General features: G+C 47.3%; 1 protein-coding gene across 1 annotated transcript in view; it reads left to right on the top strand.

Moving 5' to 3' along the window:
* Positions 1 to 18,962, top strand: part of bin3 (bridging integrator 3) — a 133,772-nt gene that overhangs the window by 31,228 nt on the left and 83,582 nt on the right. Inside the window, exons 3-4 of the mRNA XM_085970912.1 lie at positions 17,363 to 17,403; positions 17,648 to 17,709. Coding sequence (XP_085827038.1) covers positions 17,363 to 17,403; positions 17,648 to 17,709 — 103 coding nt within the window. The remainder of the gene's footprint in view (positions 1 to 17,362; positions 17,404 to 17,647; positions 17,710 to 18,962) is intronic.

Below are 18,962 nucleotides of genomic sequence, written 5' to 3'. Positions count from 1 at the left end.
TCTCTCTCTCGTTGTCTCTCTCTCGTTGTCTCTCTCTCGTTGTCTCTCTCTCGTTGTCTCTCTCTCGTTGTCTCTCTCTCGTTGTCTCTCTCTCGTTGTCTCTCTCTCGTTGTCTCTCTCTCGTTGTCTCTCTCTCGTTGTCTCTCTCTCGTTGTCTCTCTCTCGTTGTCTCTCTCTCGTTGTCTCTCTCTCGTTGTCTCTCTCTCGTTGTCTCTCTCTCGTTGTCTCTCTCTCGTTGTCTCTCTCTCGTTGTCTCTCTCTCGTTGTCTCTCTCTCGTTGTCTCTCTCTCGTTGTCTCTCTCTCGTTGTCTCTCTCTCGTTGTCTCTCTCGTTGTCTCTCTCTCGTTGTCTCTCTCTCGTTGTCTCTCTCTCGTTGTCTCTCTCTCGTTGTCTCTCTCTCGTTGTCTCTCTCTCGTTGTCTCTCTCTCGTCTCTCTCTCGTTGTCTCTCGTCTCTCTCTCTCGTTGTCTCTCTCTCTCGTTGTCTCTCTCTCTCTCGTCTCTCTCGTTGTCTCTCTCTCTCGTTGTCTCTCTCTCTCGTTGTCTCTCTCTCTCGTTGTCTCTCTCTCTCGTTGTCTCTCTCTCTCGTTGTCTCTCTCTCTCTCGTTGTCTCTCTCTCTCTCGTTGTCTCTCTCTCTCTCGTTGTCTCTCTCTCTCTCGTTGTCTCTCTCTCTCTCGTTGTCTCTCTCTCTCGTTGTCTCTCTCTCTCTCGTTGTCTCTCTCTCTCGTTGTCTCTCTCTCTCTCGTTGTCCCTCTCTCTCGTTGTCTCTCTCGTTGTCTCTCTCTCTCGTTGTCTCTCTCTCTCGTTGTCTCTCTCTCTCTGTCTCTCTCTCTGTCTCTCTCTCTCCTATAGGCAGGCCTGGGCTGTGGGAGTGGGGAGAAAGTAGGACAACATGGAACGGGCAAATCGAGCAGCTGAGCGCGGGGAGCGGTTTAGTCAGCAGCACGGGCTTGTCTCCTGTGCTTAGGCAGTTCACTTTCGGGCCCCTGAACTGGGCTGGCCCTGGGTATAGGAGTGTGGCCGGCTGCTCGCGGGGTAAGTTGCACTCCGAGTTGAGCCTGTTGATTTTTTTCCCCCAGTGTTACCGAGGTAATAAAGTTTATCTCCAGGAGTATATAGTGGGGTGGGTAAGGATCTTGTGTCATGGCTGTACTTTGCATGAAATCCTGCTTTGGAGCAGAACATAACAAGTTTTTAATGATTGAACCAATCAGAACTTGCACCACAGAGATGGTTCTGGGATCTGATTGTTGCCGAGATATGATTGATTGAATGGGCAAGTTGACAAGATGGTCATCTGTGGGATCTGGAATTTGAGAACATGTTTGGTTGAAGGCATAGTGGCCTTTGGTCGCGAGATCCAATTGGTGAAAGGAAAGTGAAGCGACTCTGCCACACGACACTGTGCTGACACAGACACAGGACACTTAACAGTACTAGCCAACCGCCCAAGGCATTCCGCAAGGGGAGTCCAGACCGAGTGCAGTGTTCAGGTCGAGCAGACTAGTGGGTGAGGAATCATTGGACCTAGTTGAGGGTGTGGGAGGAGTAGGCCATACAGCTTGCTCCGCCATTCAAAAAGATCATAGCTGATCTTCCACCTTAACTCCACTTTCTCCCCCCATTCCCATATCCCTTGATTCCCTTAATGTCCAAAAATCTATCGATCTCTGTCTTGAATATACTCAATGACTGAGCCTCCACAGCCCTCTGGGGTAGAGAATTCCAAAGATTCACCACCCTCTGAGTGAAGAAATTCCTCCTCATCTCAGTCCTAAATGGCCGACCCCTTTTCCCGAGACTATGCCCCCTGGTTCTAGACACTCCAGCCAGGCGAAGTAGCTGTTTCTCTACATAACTTTAGTGACTGTCGATGTTCTGCAAGTGTAGAAACTTGCTGAGAGTCACTTGATTTGGTATATAGTGCACAGCGGTTACATATTATTGCCCCTTGCACCAATGCTGGGCAGAATGATAACGACCAGGAGTGTGCTGATTTGTTATGACATATATGGAAGCATCCTAACTCGGCAAAGCAGGACAATTTCTTGATATATAAAAAAAATCTTTTGCTTGAGGCAAGTACAGTAACCGATAAACAGTAGCTTTGTTAAACCACAGACCAATTACGCTTTGCCTCTCTTAATGCACAGTATTGCTAAGTCTTTAATTAAATGGGCACAATGCAGTTGCTTCTTCAGTTTGGAAATCCAGGGCAAATAACAGTGTCACTGTTAACTGAACCGATCTAACACCCAGGCTATTTATTTTGAATTCCTGTGCAACCAGCCCCAATGCAACTCTAGCTGGCGTGGCACGTGATAGAATGGCATGCGGCGGAACGCTTGCGCATGTTGCCACTTGCAGAGGCCTCAGAGGCTTCAATGCTGTTGGAAAATGGCAGCTCTGATTGAATTTGAAGAAGTAATTCTTCCTGCATTGTAAGTGCAGCAAAAGCCTGCAGCACAGAACAGGTAAAATTACGTATTTTTCTTGTGTTATACTGACAAGTGACTCGTTGGGTCCAGTCCGGGAATATTCCTCAGTTCGATTGCCGTTCAGGGCAGATTGTGCTGCCAGTGGAGATCGGGCTCACCAGTGCAAGGGTGTAAGAGATTGGGCGAGGCTCCCATTTCACTGAATCCGTCCTCAAATCACTGGTCTCTGACCAGTCCACAGTGCTGCCACACCATATGTGCAAGTGCTTCATTTCAATCGTGAATTTAGTGTTAATAGGGACATGGGAATTGCTCGATTGAAAAAAAGATCAAGGTCCATCTAGTTTGCCTTTTACCATGATACAGGGACCATGGAGTTGTAGACTAATCACAGCGATCAATCTCTATGGGCTGGATTTTCTCAGCCCCATGGAGGCGGGACTGCTGGGAAAGTTGCAGAATTTGGGGGCGGATGGCAAACCCGCCTCCGTGCCCTCTTGCCAGGAGGCGGGAAGCCGCCCAGCCCCGGGTCCCGTCTCCTTGGAGGCGGGAAGGGATTAACGCCTATTAACAGGTAGTTAACAGGCAGAAAATAGGATTATCCCAATTTTTGGTGAAGTGCGGCCTTCCCGACCAGGGGGAACCGCACCAGGGTGTAGGAGGTGAAGATGAGGTCTGCGGGGATCGGAGGGGTCTGAAAGTGAGATGTAGAGGTGAGTGATGGGTGCAAGTGTGGCGTGGTAAGTATGTGAGGTGAGTGTAAAGTGTTAGAAAATGTTAACTTACTTTTGTTTCTCCTTACAGCCTTCAGCCGTTGTGGAGCCAGAGTCCTGACATCTTCATTGTAGATTTTGCAGATTGGCTGTTGGATCCTCCGACCCAACAGCCAGGTGATTTCTGCAAAGTTGAAAGGTTTGATGAGTCCTGATCACAAGGACTCATCAAACTACACAGAATGTCAGTGTTTGAGAGCTTCATAGAGCTGTCAAACGATGACATTTCTTCTTTCAAAAGCTCTTGACAGATGACACGTCATACGTTGATGTGCTCGGTCACTGACTTCCCCCTAATTGGCTTGCTGAGTCCGCTGGGCGGGCTTAACAAGGTCAGTCAGGGGGAAATCCCGCTGGTTGGCCAGAAGCTGATGGAGGCGGGATTGAAAGCCGGCAAGCAGCAGTCCCGCCTCCAAAAACTTCCCATTTGAGAAAATCCAGCCCTTTCAATCGGTCTAGAACAGACCCAGACATGAGGTGAGGAAAACCCCCAGTGGTGGAGAGCTTTGGGAACCATAGGTCCAACGTAAACTCGAGGAACAGCACCTCATCTTCCGATTAGGCACTCTGCAGCCTTCCGGACTCAATATCGAGTTCAACAATTTCAGATCATAACCTCGGCTCCTATTACATTTTTCTTGTAATTTTTCCACTCCTTTCCCCCCCCCCCCCTTTTGTTTCTCTGTCACACCTGGCAGCTATCTCTTGCCCTGCCAGTACACTTCACACCTAATCTCAGCCTATTACCATCTCGTCTAGCTTCGAACACCTTTTATTGTCTCTTTCTCTGCTTTTGTTTCTTTTACTTCTTTTGTCAGATCGCAGATTTTCTTTCCAGTTTTGAAGAAGGGTTCGACCCAAAACGTCAACTCAAATTTCTCTCCACGGATGTTGCCTGACCTGCTGAGTTTTTCCAGCATTTTCTGCTGTTAGTCCAAATTCACATGTTCCTTCCGAGACGTACCACATGTCATGTCTCAAATTACTCATATACTGTAAAATCTGTCAATTACGGACACCTTGGGGGCTGGCATCAGCTGACTTTTTTTGCATGTGTCCCTATTTTCAAAATGGTCAATGTATGCACTGTTGGAGGAAATTTTAAAATGGCACCGTAGTGCCTGCTGAAATACTTGACATTCATTGACATTTTGCAGACACTGGCATAACAGACAGCTGACTTGATCTGCTTACACCAAACGTGTGATGTCACTTGTACAGAACAGTAATATAATTAAGTTGTTTGCTAACGGTATAATAATATAATCAACTTTTTTTTGACAGAATGTGATTAAGGGTTGCTGAGGTATCGGATTGGCCAAAGTTAAAGGATGCTAAAGTACCAGATTGGCCAAGGAATTAATGTAATATGGTATCTTTCCTGTTTTTAAATTGTATAAAAGGAGCGCGGCTGCTATTGTAAAGCTGAGAAGCTGGCTGTTGCACCAAGGGGGTGTATAGCACTTCTCCCAGAGCGCTCTGTAAATAAAAGTGTACTCGCACATTCCAGCAAGGTCCGCAGTAGTCTGAGTTTATTGCTCTATAAGTCGAAGTTGGGTATACGTCGACCCTGTATATCACTGGGTCCGTTCAGGCTCCAATTCGGCGGTAACAGCACTGTAAACATTTTCAATACAATGGGTGGTTCTTTACCCAGCAACCATAGTGGCAGGGAAACTATCGATCTTAGTCTGGGAAACACTCAACGACTGAGCCTCCACAGCCCTCTGGGGTCGAGAATTCCAAAGATTGACCACCCTCTGAGTGAAGAAATTTCTCCTCCTCTCCGTCCTTAATGGCTGACCCCTTATACCGAGACTGTGACCCCCCTAGTTGTAGACTCCACAGCCAGAGAAACTGCCTGTCAGCATCTACCCTGTCAAGCTCTGTTAGGGAATATATATATATATATTTTAATAACATAGATTTTAATATGATTAAAATCTAATGATTTAAAGAAATCAGATTATGCTTAAGCTGACCACATGCCAAAGGATGGTGTGATGTATCAGATGCAATCACAGCTGGTAACGCCACATCGGCTGACTTAAAAACTGAGAACAATGAAAATGCTGATTTAGCTTAAACTGTGAAAGTGCTGATCTTAGCTTAAAACTGGAAGTGATGATTCTGCTTAACTAGAGAACAAAGGAATGATTGATGTATCAGAGATCCAATCAGTGTGATGTAGTTGAACCAACCATAGCTCTGCATGCATGCTGCTGAGCCAATGGTAATAAAGGGGGTGGGTACATCTGCTGCTGTATAAAAACCAGCCATTTTGAATATGATGTTAGTTGCTGAAGGAAGTCAAACAGTGTAAATCAAGTGATGCAATAAATCGACTATTTAAAACTTACCACCGGACTCGCAAACTTTTATTTCAGTGTGTTGACCTCAAATCAGTGTGGTCCACTGAAATTACCTCGATCTAACAAGCTCTCTAAGAATTTTAAATGTTTCAGTGCGATCACCTCTCATTCTCCAGAGAGTATTGGCCTAATCTACTCAATCTGTCCCCATTGGAAAACCCTCTCATCCCAGGAATCAATCTAGTGAACCTTCGTTACACCCTCTCGAAGGCAAGTATATCCTTCCTTAGATAAGTAGACCAAAACTGTGCACAGTACTCCAGGTGTAGAAACATAGAAACATAGAAGATAGGAGCAGGAGTAGGCCATTCGGCCCCTTGAGCCTGCTCCGCCATTCAATGCGATCATGGCTGATCATCCAATTTCAGTACCCGGTCCCTGCTTTCTCCCCATACCCCTTGATCCCTATAGTCTAAAGAAATATATCCAACTCCTTCTTGAATATATTTAATGAATTGGCCTCTACTGCCTTCTGTGGTAGAGAATTCCACAGGTTCACCACTCTCTGGGTGAAGAAATTCCTCCTCATTTCTGTCCTAAATGGCCTACCCCTTATCCTTAGACTGTGACCCCTGGTTCTGGACTCCCCGACCATCGGGAACATCTTTCCTGCAGCTAATCTGTCCAGTCCTGTCAGAATTTTATAAGTTTCAATAAGATCCCCTCTCATTCTTCTGAACTCCAGCGAGTACAAGCCCAACCGTCCCAAAATCTCCTCGTACGTCATTCCTGCCATCCCAGGTATCAGCCTGGTGAATCTTCGCTGAACTCCTTCCATGGCAAGAACATCCTTCCTCAGATAAGGCGACCAAAACTGCACACAATACTCAAGGTGTGGTCTCACCAAGGCCCTGTACAACTGCAGCAAGACATCCTTGTTCCTGTACTCAAACCCTCTCGCTATGAAGGCCAACATACCATTTGCCTTCTTAACCGCCTGCTGCACTTGCATGCTTACCTTCAGCGACTGGTGCAAAAGGACACCCAGGTCTCGTTGCACTTCCCCTTCTCCCAATCTATTGCTATTCAGATAATCTGCTTTCCTGTTTTTGCCACCAAAGTGGATAACCTCACATTTATCCACGTTATATTGCATCTGCCATGCTTTTGCTCAATCACCCAACCTATCCAAATCATCCTGGAGTTTCTCGGCATCCTCCTCACAGCACACACGCCCACCCAGCTTTGTGTCACCTGCAAATTTGGAGATATTACATCTAGTTCCCTTGTCTAGATCATTAATATATATTGTGAATAACTGGGGTCCAAGGAGCGATCTCTACTCGTCACTGCCTGCCACGCGGAAAAAGACCCGTTTATTCCAACTCTTTGCTTTCTGTCTGCCAACCAGTTCTCGATCCAAGTCAATACCTTGCCCCCAATCCCATGTGCCTTAACTTTACACTCTAACCTCTTATGCGGGACCTTATCAAAAGGTGTGGTCTCACCAAAGCCCTATGTAATTGCAGCAAGACTTTCTTACTCTTGTCACATTGCTGTTTGTGGTAGCTTGCTGTGCGCAAATTGGCTGCCGAGTTTCCCACATTACAACAGTGACTACACTTCAAAAGTACTTAATTGGCTGTAAAGCGCTTTGAGATGTTCGGTGGCCATGAAAAGCGCTATAGAAACACAAGTCTTTCTTGCTTTCTTTTGTACTCCAAATCTCTTGCAATAAAGGCTAGCATACAATTTGCCTTAATTGCTTGCTGTACCTACATGTAAACTTTCTGTGATTTGTGTACGAGATCACCCAAATTCCTCTGCACACCAACATTTACAGGAAACTTTGTGATACCCGGCACCGACGGGATCGGCGTGTTGCCGATCTATCAAAACTGCCGGACATACAAAGTTAATGTGGAAGCATACGGAGGTTTTCATCTCCGTATCTGACAACAAACACTGTTGCTTAGCAACAGCTTGTAAAGAGTCGGCTGCAGCTGCAAGCGTCTCTAGCTGAAGCTGTTGCTATAGCTACAGACCGGGAAAAAAAAAAGAACGAGAACTAAAAAAACTTATAGAAAACGGCTCCTGATTTTTGCCGTTAGATCGAGCATTCCGGACATACAACCTCCGGATAAATCAAAGTTTCCTGTACCAGTCTCTCACTTAAAAAAAAAAAATATTCTGCTCATCCGTTCTTCCAACCAAAGTGGATAATTTCATACTTCCCCACATTATGCTCCATTTGCCACCTCCTTGCCCACTCACTTAACCTGTCTATATATCTCTTTGTGTCCTCCTCACAACTCACTTTCCCACCTAGTAGTCACTGTTGTAATGTCGGAAAGCCAAATGAACACAGATGTGACAAAGCTCGTGCAGCCACTAAGATAGTATTGAGTATCCGATGGGCATCTTGTAGAAGTGCTGGGCCATCCTTCACAGTGGACTTGTTCCATCCTATTTTTTGTGCCACCTTCTCCAGCAAGCCGAAAAGTCACGTTGAAATGTTGGAGGTTTGAAGCGCGCATACAGTGACACCCAAGTGCACCTATCCTGCGTGATGGACCGTTCACCTAGTTATTCTTGGAATATTGCTTTCTGGGAATGTCTTTACAGATGGAAGGGCAACACTAATTCCAATTTTAGGTTGCAGCTAGAAAATGGATCCTGCAGCGTTTTAAGCTGTGAGAGAGCTGTAAATTTCTACAGTACTACACTTCAGAAGTACTTCATTGGCTGTAAAGCACTTTGGGACATCCTGAGGTTATGAAAGGCGCAGGTCTTTCTTCAAATTTGTCTGAGCCCTTTGCATGCAGCTCCAGCCAAGGGTATCACAAGTTAAGAGGAGAATCGTTGTGGCATGTCTACTTTGCTCATTTATAGGGTATAGTTCGGTTGCAGTACCGTGGTAGGTTTTCTCAAGACAAGCATGTTTCTTTCTTCTCTGTACCGTTAAACGTGGGCCTGCACGGGATCATTAAAGATCTGCATCTGTAGGTAAGTTTAATTTTTGGCCTGGGTAAGTGGCAGGATCCTGGCAAAGGCTCACAAAATAAAATTAAAATCATGGCTAAAAATTGAGTACTGCCCCCTTTTGGGGCGCTAAAAGTAGCACCCCGGAAAAATTAGCTCCCCTGCAACGGAAATTGAGTGGTAGCGCCCCAAGAGGGATGCGGGGCGCTACTGGAAGCACCCCGCATCCCCCTTGGGGTGCTGTGAATGAATATCGCGGCGCTACGCATGGCGCTGTGGCAAATTGTGCTGCACGCGGTATTGCAGGCCTTCCTCCCCTGCTTAAAGGGGAGGGGCCTTGTGCAACGTGACCTGGGGCCCAGCTGGGCCCCCGGGGATCTGGAGTGCTGGCAAAAGAGCCCGGCACTGAAGAGAAGTGCCGGGCTCTTGGAACGCAGCCGGCACTCCGCGGGGTGCGGGGGGGGGTTCAGGAGGCCAGGGACGGGAGCGCAGGCAGGTGCTGGCAGGCGGCCAGCAACAAAAATGTCCGCCCCACGCCTCGCCTTTAAATAGCGCCTCCCTGGCTGTAGGTAGGCCCCCCTGACCCCGTTGGACATGGCGTCCGGCGGTATGTAAGGGGGCGCTCCCGAAGATCGCGGCTGGGACGCTGCGCATGGCAATGATGCCATCGCCGGCGGCACAGCGCCATGGGGCGCTACTGGTCATCGCCGCCGCTAACTTCTCGCTGAATTTCGCAGGAGGCGCCGTGCCCGGGCACTAGTTGCTTTGCGCCCTCTTAGGACGCTAACGGGAAGCGCAAAGCAACCGTATTTTTCCCCCATAGAATCTTACAGCTCAGAAGAAGGCCATTCAGCTCATCGTCCCTGTGCCGGCTCTTTGAAAGAGCTATCCAATTAGTCCCACTCCCCTGCTCTTACCCCATAGCTCTTCAAGTATACATCGAATTCCCCTTTGAAAGTTACTATTGAATCTGCTTCCACCGCCCTTTCAGGCAGTGCATTTCAGATCATAACGGCTCGCTGCGTTAAAAAAAATTCTCATCTCACCCCTGGCTCTTTTACCAATTATCTTAAAACTGTGTCCTCTGGTTACCGACCCTCCTGCCACTGGAAACAGTTTCTCCCTATCTACTCTATCAAAACCCTTCATGATTTTGCAACAATTTCCTGAAGTATTCTTTCACTGTAATTATGCAATGCCAGGGCTATCTATACATCCCACTTTGTTCCCCAAATGTTGTCACCAGTGATTTTTTTTGTGACATTTGTAAATGTCGCAATAGATTGAGTTGCTGATTATTGTTATTGCCACGCTAATCACTGTGAATGGCCAGTCCTTAATACTGTGAATGATTCATCGATCTGAGTGTTCGGCGGGTCAAATGGTGTCACCGAAATTATCTAGGCTGCAATGAAAATCGTTCTTTTTAGTGCCAGCGCTGGTGCTGACTGGGCCACAGTAAAGTTGCTTCTGTATCACTTCATTGAAAAGAGGCATTAATACCAAGAAGGTGCACCTTCGCTGTAGGCTGCAGAGATCCAGCATGACATAAATTGAAAACATTGTACGTGATTCCTCCCAATTTTATGCATTGGTTTATTTGAAGGACTAAGGGCCATTATCCGGGGTCCCAACAAGAATGAAAAGGTTTATTAAAATAGCTAGGTAAATTAGGAAGTGTGATTCGGGCACACAGAGTGGACCTTTCGGATGCAACTTGAGCATTTCTGTGAACAGCAGCAGTATAACTCCAGAGTTAGGGCATCAGAGAAACGGCCGGAAGATCACTTGGAGGATGGATTTGACACCGATAACTCACTGTGGTACCAAAACTGCTTTAAAAAAAAAATAAAAAAAAGTACTCTTGGTAGTGGCGAGGTGCTGGGACCTCCTTGCAAAATTTAGCACTTACTCGGAGTTGGTTAAAGAGGGCAGGTTCTCCCGCTAACCTCGTCTGAAGCTGAAATTGTAACTGCTGGGAGAGGAGGTCTGTGTACGTGTCTGTGAAAACGTCGGCAGAGCTTCTTCTGGGCTGGAGAATTGCAGTTGGAGCCAGACACTATATTTATGCATATATATGAGGCGTTCTGACAAAGGGTCATCGACCTGAAACGTTAACTCTGTTCCTCTTTCCATGATGCTGCCTGACCTGTTGAGTGTTTCCAGCATTTTCTGTTGTTGGGCTTATCTATATCTATCTATCTATCTATCTATCTCTCTTTCTCTCTCTCTCTCCCTCTCTCTCTCTCTACTTCTGTCTGTCTGTATTGAATAAACTCGAAAGTTATAGAGTGTACCTACACGTGTGTTACATCAAAAGAAAGCTGACGATTCCAGAACCGTCCTAAGCGTATTTACGTTTCGGCCGGACAAAAATTGTGCCCGCGGTATCCAAAAAACTTTCAACATTCCGCTCATTAGCGTCGAGGTCGACCAATCGTACGGCGGGTTCCTGGCGCGTGCGGGCGGGCCCTCCGACGGTCGAGTGACGGGACGATTGACCAATCCTATGCCTCGGTGACCTGATGGTCCACCAATCGGTGCGTGTGGGGGCGGGCCTTTTCGTTCTGAACCGAGGTGAGTCGCCGCCATCTTGATTCCAAACTTTTCATTTCTTTTTTTCCGCTTTCTGCGTGTTTCTTTTCAAATCTACATTTCCAGCAAAAAAAAAGTTGCTTTTAAAAGACGACATTGTTTTTTAAAAAAGTTAATTCATTTGTAAATCTTTTGTCTAACCTCTATAATTTTCCTACCTTTCACCGTTTTTCCAGGCCTCAAAGCCTGGGCGTCTGTTGACCAGACACGCCCGAGCTAGGCGCCTCCCGTCGCTATCAACAAAAGGCCAGCGATCGCCGCCATCTTTGTGAAGGCTGGAGGGGGCGGGCCTGAGCCGAGCATCGCCACCGCCGCCATCTTAGTAAAGGCGGGCGGGGCGGGAGTCAGCGTCTGCGTCATCTTCCGCCCGGAGCGCGACTTGAGTCCGGCCGGGACTCACGCGGTAGGTTGCGCGGCGGTGTCTCTCTGGTCTTGAAGCCAGCTCGGGCGGGGCTCGGGAAGGCGTAGCTCGGGAGGGCGCGCGCGCGGGGGTCGGGAGAGCGCAGCGGGAGGGCGGGGCTCCGGAGAGCGGGAGGGCGGGGCTCCGGAGGCCGGTGCTCAGGACGGCGGAGCTCGGGAGGGCGCGCGCGCAGGGCTTGGGAGAGCGCATCGGGAGGGCGGGGCTCCGGAGATCATGGGGGCGGGGGGCGAGCCTCGGGAGATCGGGGGGGGCGGAGATCGGCGCTTGGGAGGGCGGGGCTCGGGACATCGGGGGGCGGGGCTCGGGCCTCGGGAGATCGGCGCTCGGGAGGGCAGGGCTCCGGAGATCATGGGGGCGGGGGGCGAGCCTCGGGAGATTGGGGGGGGCGGAGATCGGGCCTCGGGAGATCGGCGCTCGGGACATTGGGGGCGGGGCTCGGGACATTGGGGGCGGGGCTCGGGACATTGGGGGCGGGGCTTGGGACATCGGGGAGTGGGGCTCGGGGACTCCCCTCCCGCCTCCCGCCTCCCCTCTCCCGCCTCCCCCCCCAGTCGCGCGCGCTCTCTCTCTTCCAATAACAACATGCCCTCGAAAAAGCCTCGGCACCGCCGGGCACTCCAGCTTATATATATATATGAGGTGTTGCCTGGCTAGAACCCATACTGCAGCTACTAGTCACGAAATAAATAAAAACCTACAGGGCATAGGAGGTACTGAAGGCTGAGGCAGGATAAGTAGTTGAAAAGTTTCCCCTCGTGGGGTATCTAGAACCAGGGGGCATAATTTCAGAATATGGAGGCACCCATTTAAATCGGAAATGAGGAGGAATTTCTTCTCTGAGGGTCGTGAATCTTTGGAATTATCTTCCCTAGAGAGCAGTGGAGGCTGGGTCATTGAATATATTTAAGGTGGAGATAGACAGATTTTTGAAAGGTAAGGGAGTCGAGGGTTATGGGGAGCGGGCGGGGAAGTGAAGTGGAGTTGAGGCCAAGATCAGATCAGCCATGATCTTATTAAATGGCGGAGCAGGCTTGAGGGGCCAAATGACCTACTCCTGCTCCGACGTCTTATGATCTTATGTAAAAGTTTCGAGGCTCTGGGAAGGAATGAGTTGGATTAGGAGTCTGTGCCCTGAGTCTTGATTGCAAGTAGAGGATGCATTGAGGTACATACAAACAGGCAGGAAAAGACCAGCTGGTCCATCACCCTGCCCCACACCACAAAAACCGGAAAAAAACCAGGCCAATACTCTGTAAATTTCCTCTCCCGTCTTTCTCGAAACTAGACCAGGAGATCACATGGACAAAGTATTATTTCGAAAAACACTTGCCTTCTATCTGATGTGACCCCTGTCCCAGTCAGGCACCAGTCCAGAGAGTTCGCACCCACTGCACCAGCTCGCAACGCATTCCAGAATCTCTGGAAAGGAAGAACCGCACAGCATCTGGTCTATTCCTACTCTTAAATAGTTTAAACATGCCCCCTGGGTCTCCACAATCTGTTAAACTGGAATAATCTATCAATAGGGATGCTATGCAGCCCTTTCATTATTTTATACCCCTCTATCAGGTTACCTCTAAGTCGATGCTGCTCTGAAGTAAATAGACTGGGGTAGAGCGAATAGGACTGTGGGTTTGTAGCTTAGGAGAAGGCAGGCAGGGAAGGTATTTTGCAGGAGCACTCATCAAAGTAGTGTCAACAAGCAGAGAGAGAGAGAGAGAGACGCGAAAACTTCTGAAAGGGGTGGGTTCTAGAGGCAAGAGAGGGATTGTCACGTGATAAGCTGGAGGAATTTGGAATGTTATCCCACCCAGGAAAAGAGGTCTTCCGCTTCAGGGGGGCTGAAGTAATCCAACTAAAAGATCTGGTTAATATTGTAAAGAAACCCAAGTACAGGTAGACTATCCTTTATCCGAAAACCTCGGGACCAGCCGTGTTTCGGTTTTCGGAAAATTTCGGATTTCAGAAGGTATTTTATAAGACTGGGAAATTTGTCGGGGGGTCGGCGGGGGGGTCGTCGCGGGGGGGGGGGCGGGGTCGTCGGGGGTGGGGGTCGGCGAGGGTCGGGGTTGGCACGGGCGTCGGCGGGGGGGGGGTCGGCGGGGGTCGGGGTCGTGCGCACGACTTACGCTGAACGAAAAAACTTTTGGTTTTTTAGAGGTTTTCGGTTTTCGGAAGTTCGGATAAAGGATAGTCTACCTGTACGTTAAACAGAAGTAACTCGGCCAAGTCTGCAGCTGCACTTGCATTATATATGATGTGTACATGTTGTTGTCAATGGTTGTGGACTGGTGAGCACATGAAAGATTTAGCATTATGAGTGCCAAACTGTACACAGTCTTCCAGAAATTAGTTCAAAGCTTCTTGCACAGAACCAGATGCAAATAGAGTGTGTGCAGGGAGAATGATACCAAGAAGAGGCTAAAACTAGGGACCATAAATATAAGATGGTCACTAATAATTCCAATAAGGAATTCAGGAGAAACTTCTTCACTCAAAGTCAATGCCGCCAATGGATTCTGTCCGGACTGCCAAAGCCTGGCTTTGAGGCTGAACAGCCGCTCCACCTGATCCCTAGCCTGATCCCGTCCCATGTACGTCAGGAGGTGGGTCATTGTCTCCGAGGCAGCTGGTGAGTTTAGCAATGGGCTTTGGAGACGGGAGACGAAGATACGGAGACTGGCGGCTGAGGTGGACAGAAGGCGGCCGGAAGTCGCGGATTGGGCCATAGCCCTCCGGGTGAAGGCCTTTTACCGATGGCAGCGTGGCTCCTAAACCAGTGGAGAGCGGTGAGTGCAGCAGCGGGAACCGGCTACCACATGGAGTAGTTGAGGCGAATAGCATAGATGCATTTAAGGGAAAGCAAAATAAATACAAGAGGGAGAAAGGAATAGAAGGATGAGATGAAGAGGGGTGGGAGGAGGCTCGTGTGGAGCATAAACACCGGCACGGACCTGTTGGGCCGAATGGCCTGCTTCTGTGCTGTAAAATTCTATGAAAGTGCCTATCGGGGAATTTATTTTTATTTGGGCAACAAAATGGTGGAATATTTTCTTCAGCTGCTAGCACTTTCTGCCCAGCAGCATTTCTTCAAGAAGTATTGAAGAACAAACAAGGGGACAATTTTCAAGAGCGTAACAGGAAAAACTTTTTTTTTGACGTGTCTGTGCGAGAGAAAAAGGACAGCATGCTAATTATACAGCTGTTGTAGCTTTTGTTTTGTGTTCTATAAATTTCAGAAAATGTATTAAGCAGAGGGAGGGAGGGGATGAGGGTGTCTTTGTTCAGGTTCATGTTCAATTTTTAAAAAGAACTTGAATTTTGAAGCCAGCTACTCATCGCTACACGCTTTTGTTGACAATTCAAAATGGTCAGTGCTGATCACATACACCTGTGAGACTGGTTCTAATTTCTAAGACCTGTGAGATACATTTTCTAAAGTTTATAGAAGGAGAGGCACACAGTTTCCTTCCTTTGTTATTGTAAAAGTTTAATCTTGAAAGCAAGCAAAGCTTCTTGAGGGAAACAAGAAGGTAGGGAGGGAGGAGAAGGAGTGGCTTGAGTTCAAAGAAGTTTGCAAGAGAAAGAGGGGTTGGGTTAAGAGAGAAAATGGCAGAGAAAGACAGACGGGTTCTTTCCACATTCTAATTTGATTTGATAGGAAGGGAGGACCTGGGGAAGAATGTAAGTTTGAGGGCGAGGGGCTGCAGGTGGAAGTGAGAGGTGGATGGAGGGTTAAGTGTGAAATGAGTGACAATAGAGCAAGGGGGAGTTCAGGATACAGGGTTCAGTGAGTAGTTCAAACAGAAAGAGGCAGGGGTAATGATGGGAGTAGGGGAGTGGACGGAACATAGGAACAGGAGAAGGCCATTCAGCCCCTCGAGCCTGTTCTGGTAAGGAACGTGAAGAGGTGAGGGACATGACCGGGTTAAGGGATGGGAAGGGAGTCACTGAGTGCCAAATTTTCTCCTACCCCAAATGCAGCCTTCAGCTGTTGGTGCCTTTATTCCCCACCATGCCTGTCACCATAACTGTAAGAAGAGAAGGATTAAAAGCAGAAAAGTACAAAGAGAGAAGCAGAAAAGAAGAGTTATGTGGAGAAAAATGGAAAAGAAAAGTGGAAGAGAAGTGTGAGAAATGACGCATTTAACGTAGTAAAACGTCCCAAGGTGCTTCATGGGAGCGATTATCAAACAAAATTTGACACCGAGCCACATAAGGAGTTATTAGGACAGGTGGGTTTTAAGGAGCGTCTTAAAGGAGGAGAGAGTTAGAGAGGCAAAGAGGTTCAGGGAGGGAATTCTAGAGGCAGAAGAGGAGGGACAGAAAAACAGCATCAAAGACAACAGAGATAATATGTAAGGCAGTTAAATTAGGCTTCAGTGTACTCACCTGTCTGGTGGTTATTTATAGGCGTTGTTCAGTGTCCTTAGTTTATTCTTTGGAGCAGCAGTTGAATGGGATCTTTCCCGTGATTGCACACCGCAGCTGCAGTATAAACGTCTCAAAGGCGGCATCGGACTGGAGTTAGCCCACTGCCCAACACAGCTGGGGATTTCGATAGTAAACATTCCCCAAGTGTGAAAAGCATGCTGCGTACTTGTTAACCTTTTTGTGCGATACTGTTTGGTTTAGTGATGAGGTATTTTTTTTCCACCTTCCTTGTCCGCTCCATTTTACGCTCCATTCCTGGCCAAGAGAGCAGAATGTTCGATAACCCCCACCCCTTCTGAATGATGCTTCACCAGGCCCCAGGGAGTTCAGCCCAAGGTCATTCTCCCTCCCAATTTTACGTGTCTCCTCTCTAGTAGTAAGGGAAGAGGGTGAAACACCTGACCTTTCCTGAACCGCGGTTTTCAGTCTAGAAAGTGTCAACCTATCACATGTAGCGAAGATCTAAAATTGCATTCCGCATACACATCACTTACAAAGGCCCGGTTTAGACCATCCCCTGATTTCATTTATGGTATTAATAAGGCAGTCACAGATTTCATAACTGTTCACCTGAGTATGACGACTGTTTTAACAAGTTGATACTGTATACAGATATGTTCCTACATGTGCTCTACACTAATTTTTCTGCTTTAAAGAAAATGATCAGATAATTTCAATAAAGAGGACTACTGTATCTCGGGCAAAAGAAAAATTAATGTGTGTTTTGAGTAAGAAAAGACTGAAGGGAAATACGACCCTCGTGCCCTTGGTTGTATGTGGGAAGAGTACAGTATTGGTGAAATTTTCTACCAATTGCTCCCACTTAGCCCCGGTAATGCATGGCATTCCTTGCCAATGCCATACTGTAATAAACTATGAAGAGATTTTTATGGAGCCACTGTTTCCATTGGCTGAAGGGTCGATAACTAGAGGGCACAGATTTAAGGTGATTGGCAAACGAACCAGAGGTGACATGAAGAAAAACATTTTTACACAATGAGTGGTTAGCATTTGGAATGCACTACCTAATAAGGTGGTGGAAACAGATTCAATAGTAGCTTTCAAAAGGGAATTGGATAAATCCTTGAAGGAAAAAAATTGCAGGGATCTGGGGCAAGAGCGGGGGAGTGGGACTGACTGAAAGAGCTGGCGTAGACTTGATGGGCCGAATGGCAGCCTCCTGTACTGTGCTATTCTATGATTCTACGAACAATCGCCCAATCGTAAATTGACCAGCTTGTTGATAATTTTATCGCTTCTGCTAACTTAGAGTTACGAATGCTTACCATGCTGATTTTGAAATGTGGATTTTGTACAGAAGCTGTCACAGTCCAACCGTCACGTCGAGTCCTTTATATCTTTCATCATTTTGCTGATTGATTTTTTTTCTCCTATTTTAAATTTGCAGGTGGAGAGAGATTTTGAGCGAGAATATGGCAAGCTCCAACAGTAAGTATAAGACTTAAAATCAGGCACAAATTGAAGAAATACGACGCTGCCTTTTTAAAGCTACTTGTTCTTTAATTTTGTGTTTTCTAAGCACAATGTTTGATTGGTTGATGGCATTGAGTTGAAACATTTAATTCAGACAGAAAATGTAAATCCTTTGTGGCAATAAAAATAGTCCCATTTTTCCAGCGTGAGATGTTCACCAACTTTGAGAATGTTTATTTAATTCCTGTTGTGTCTTTAGGCTGGAAGATCAGATTAAGAAACTTCACAAAGACATGAAGAAAAGTACTGAAGCAGATGTAGGTAGGTACATGTGCTGCACTAAGATGAACTGGGAGGAGTGTGGGTAATCTGGAAAGCCAACTGCCTGGAGACAGGGAGGCAAAGCAGTCTTTTCACCACATTCACAAACATGTTTGTGTCTGAATGGCCATAGAAGAGCTTGAGGATAGAGGGGTAAGAGGGATACAGATTCTGTGCTCGAGGATAGAGGGGTAAGAGGGATACGGATTCTGTGCTCGAGGATAGAGGGGTAACAGGGATTCCGATTCTGTGCTCGAGGATAGAGGGGTAACAGGGATACGGAGTCTGTGCTCGAGGATAGAGGGGTAACAGGGATACGGATTCTGTGCTCGAGGATAGAAGGGTAACAGGGATACGGATTCTGTGCTCGAGGATAGAGGGGTAACAGGGATATGAATCTATATGAACGATTTGGAGGAGGGGACCGAGTGTAACATATCAAAGTTTGCAGATGATACTAAGATGGGAGGGAAAGTAGTGAGTGAGGAGGACATAAAAAACCTGCAAGGGGACATAGACAGGCTAAGTAAATGGGCAGAGATTTGGCAGATGGAATACAATACTGGAAAGTGTGAGGTTATGCACTTTGGCAGGAAAAATCGTAGAGCAAGCTATTATCTTAATGGAAAGTACTGAAGTGCAAAGGGATCTGGGGGTCCTGGTGCACGAAACTCAAAAGGTTAGTATGCAGGTGCAGCAAGTGATTAAGAAGGCCAATGGAATGTTGGCTTTCATTGCTAGGGGGATAGAATATAAAAATAGGGAGGTATTGCTTCAGTTGTACAAGGTATTGGTGAGACCGCACCTGGAATACTGCATACAGTTTTGGTGTCCATACTTAAGAAAAGACATACTTGCTCTCGAGTCAGTACAAAGAAGGTTCACTCGGTTAATCCCGGGGATGAGGGGATGGACATATGAGGAGAGGTTGAGTAGATTGGGACTCTACTCATTGGAGTTCAGAAGAATGAGACGCGATCTTATTGAAACATATAAGATTGTGAAGGGGTTGGATTGGGTGGATGCGGGGAGGATGTTCCCGATGATGGGTGAAACTAGAACTAGGGGGCATAGTCTTAGAATAAGGGGCTGCTCTTTCAAAACTGAGATGAGGAGGAACTACTTCACTCAGAGGGTGGTAGGTCCATGGAATATGCTGCCCCAAAAAGCTGTAGAAGCTACATCATTACATAAATTTGAAACAGAAATAGACATTTTCCTAGAAGTAAAGGGAATTAAGGGTTACGGGGAGC

This window comes from Somniosus microcephalus, chromosome 30 (assembly GCF_052327205.1).
Source record: "Somniosus microcephalus isolate GS21.2 chromosome 30, FLI_Smic_1.0, whole genome shotgun sequence".
Classification (NCBI taxonomy): domain Eukaryota; kingdom Metazoa; phylum Chordata; class Chondrichthyes; order Squaliformes; family Somniosidae; genus Somniosus; species Somniosus microcephalus.
This window is presented reverse-complemented; position numbering and strand designations above follow the sequence as displayed.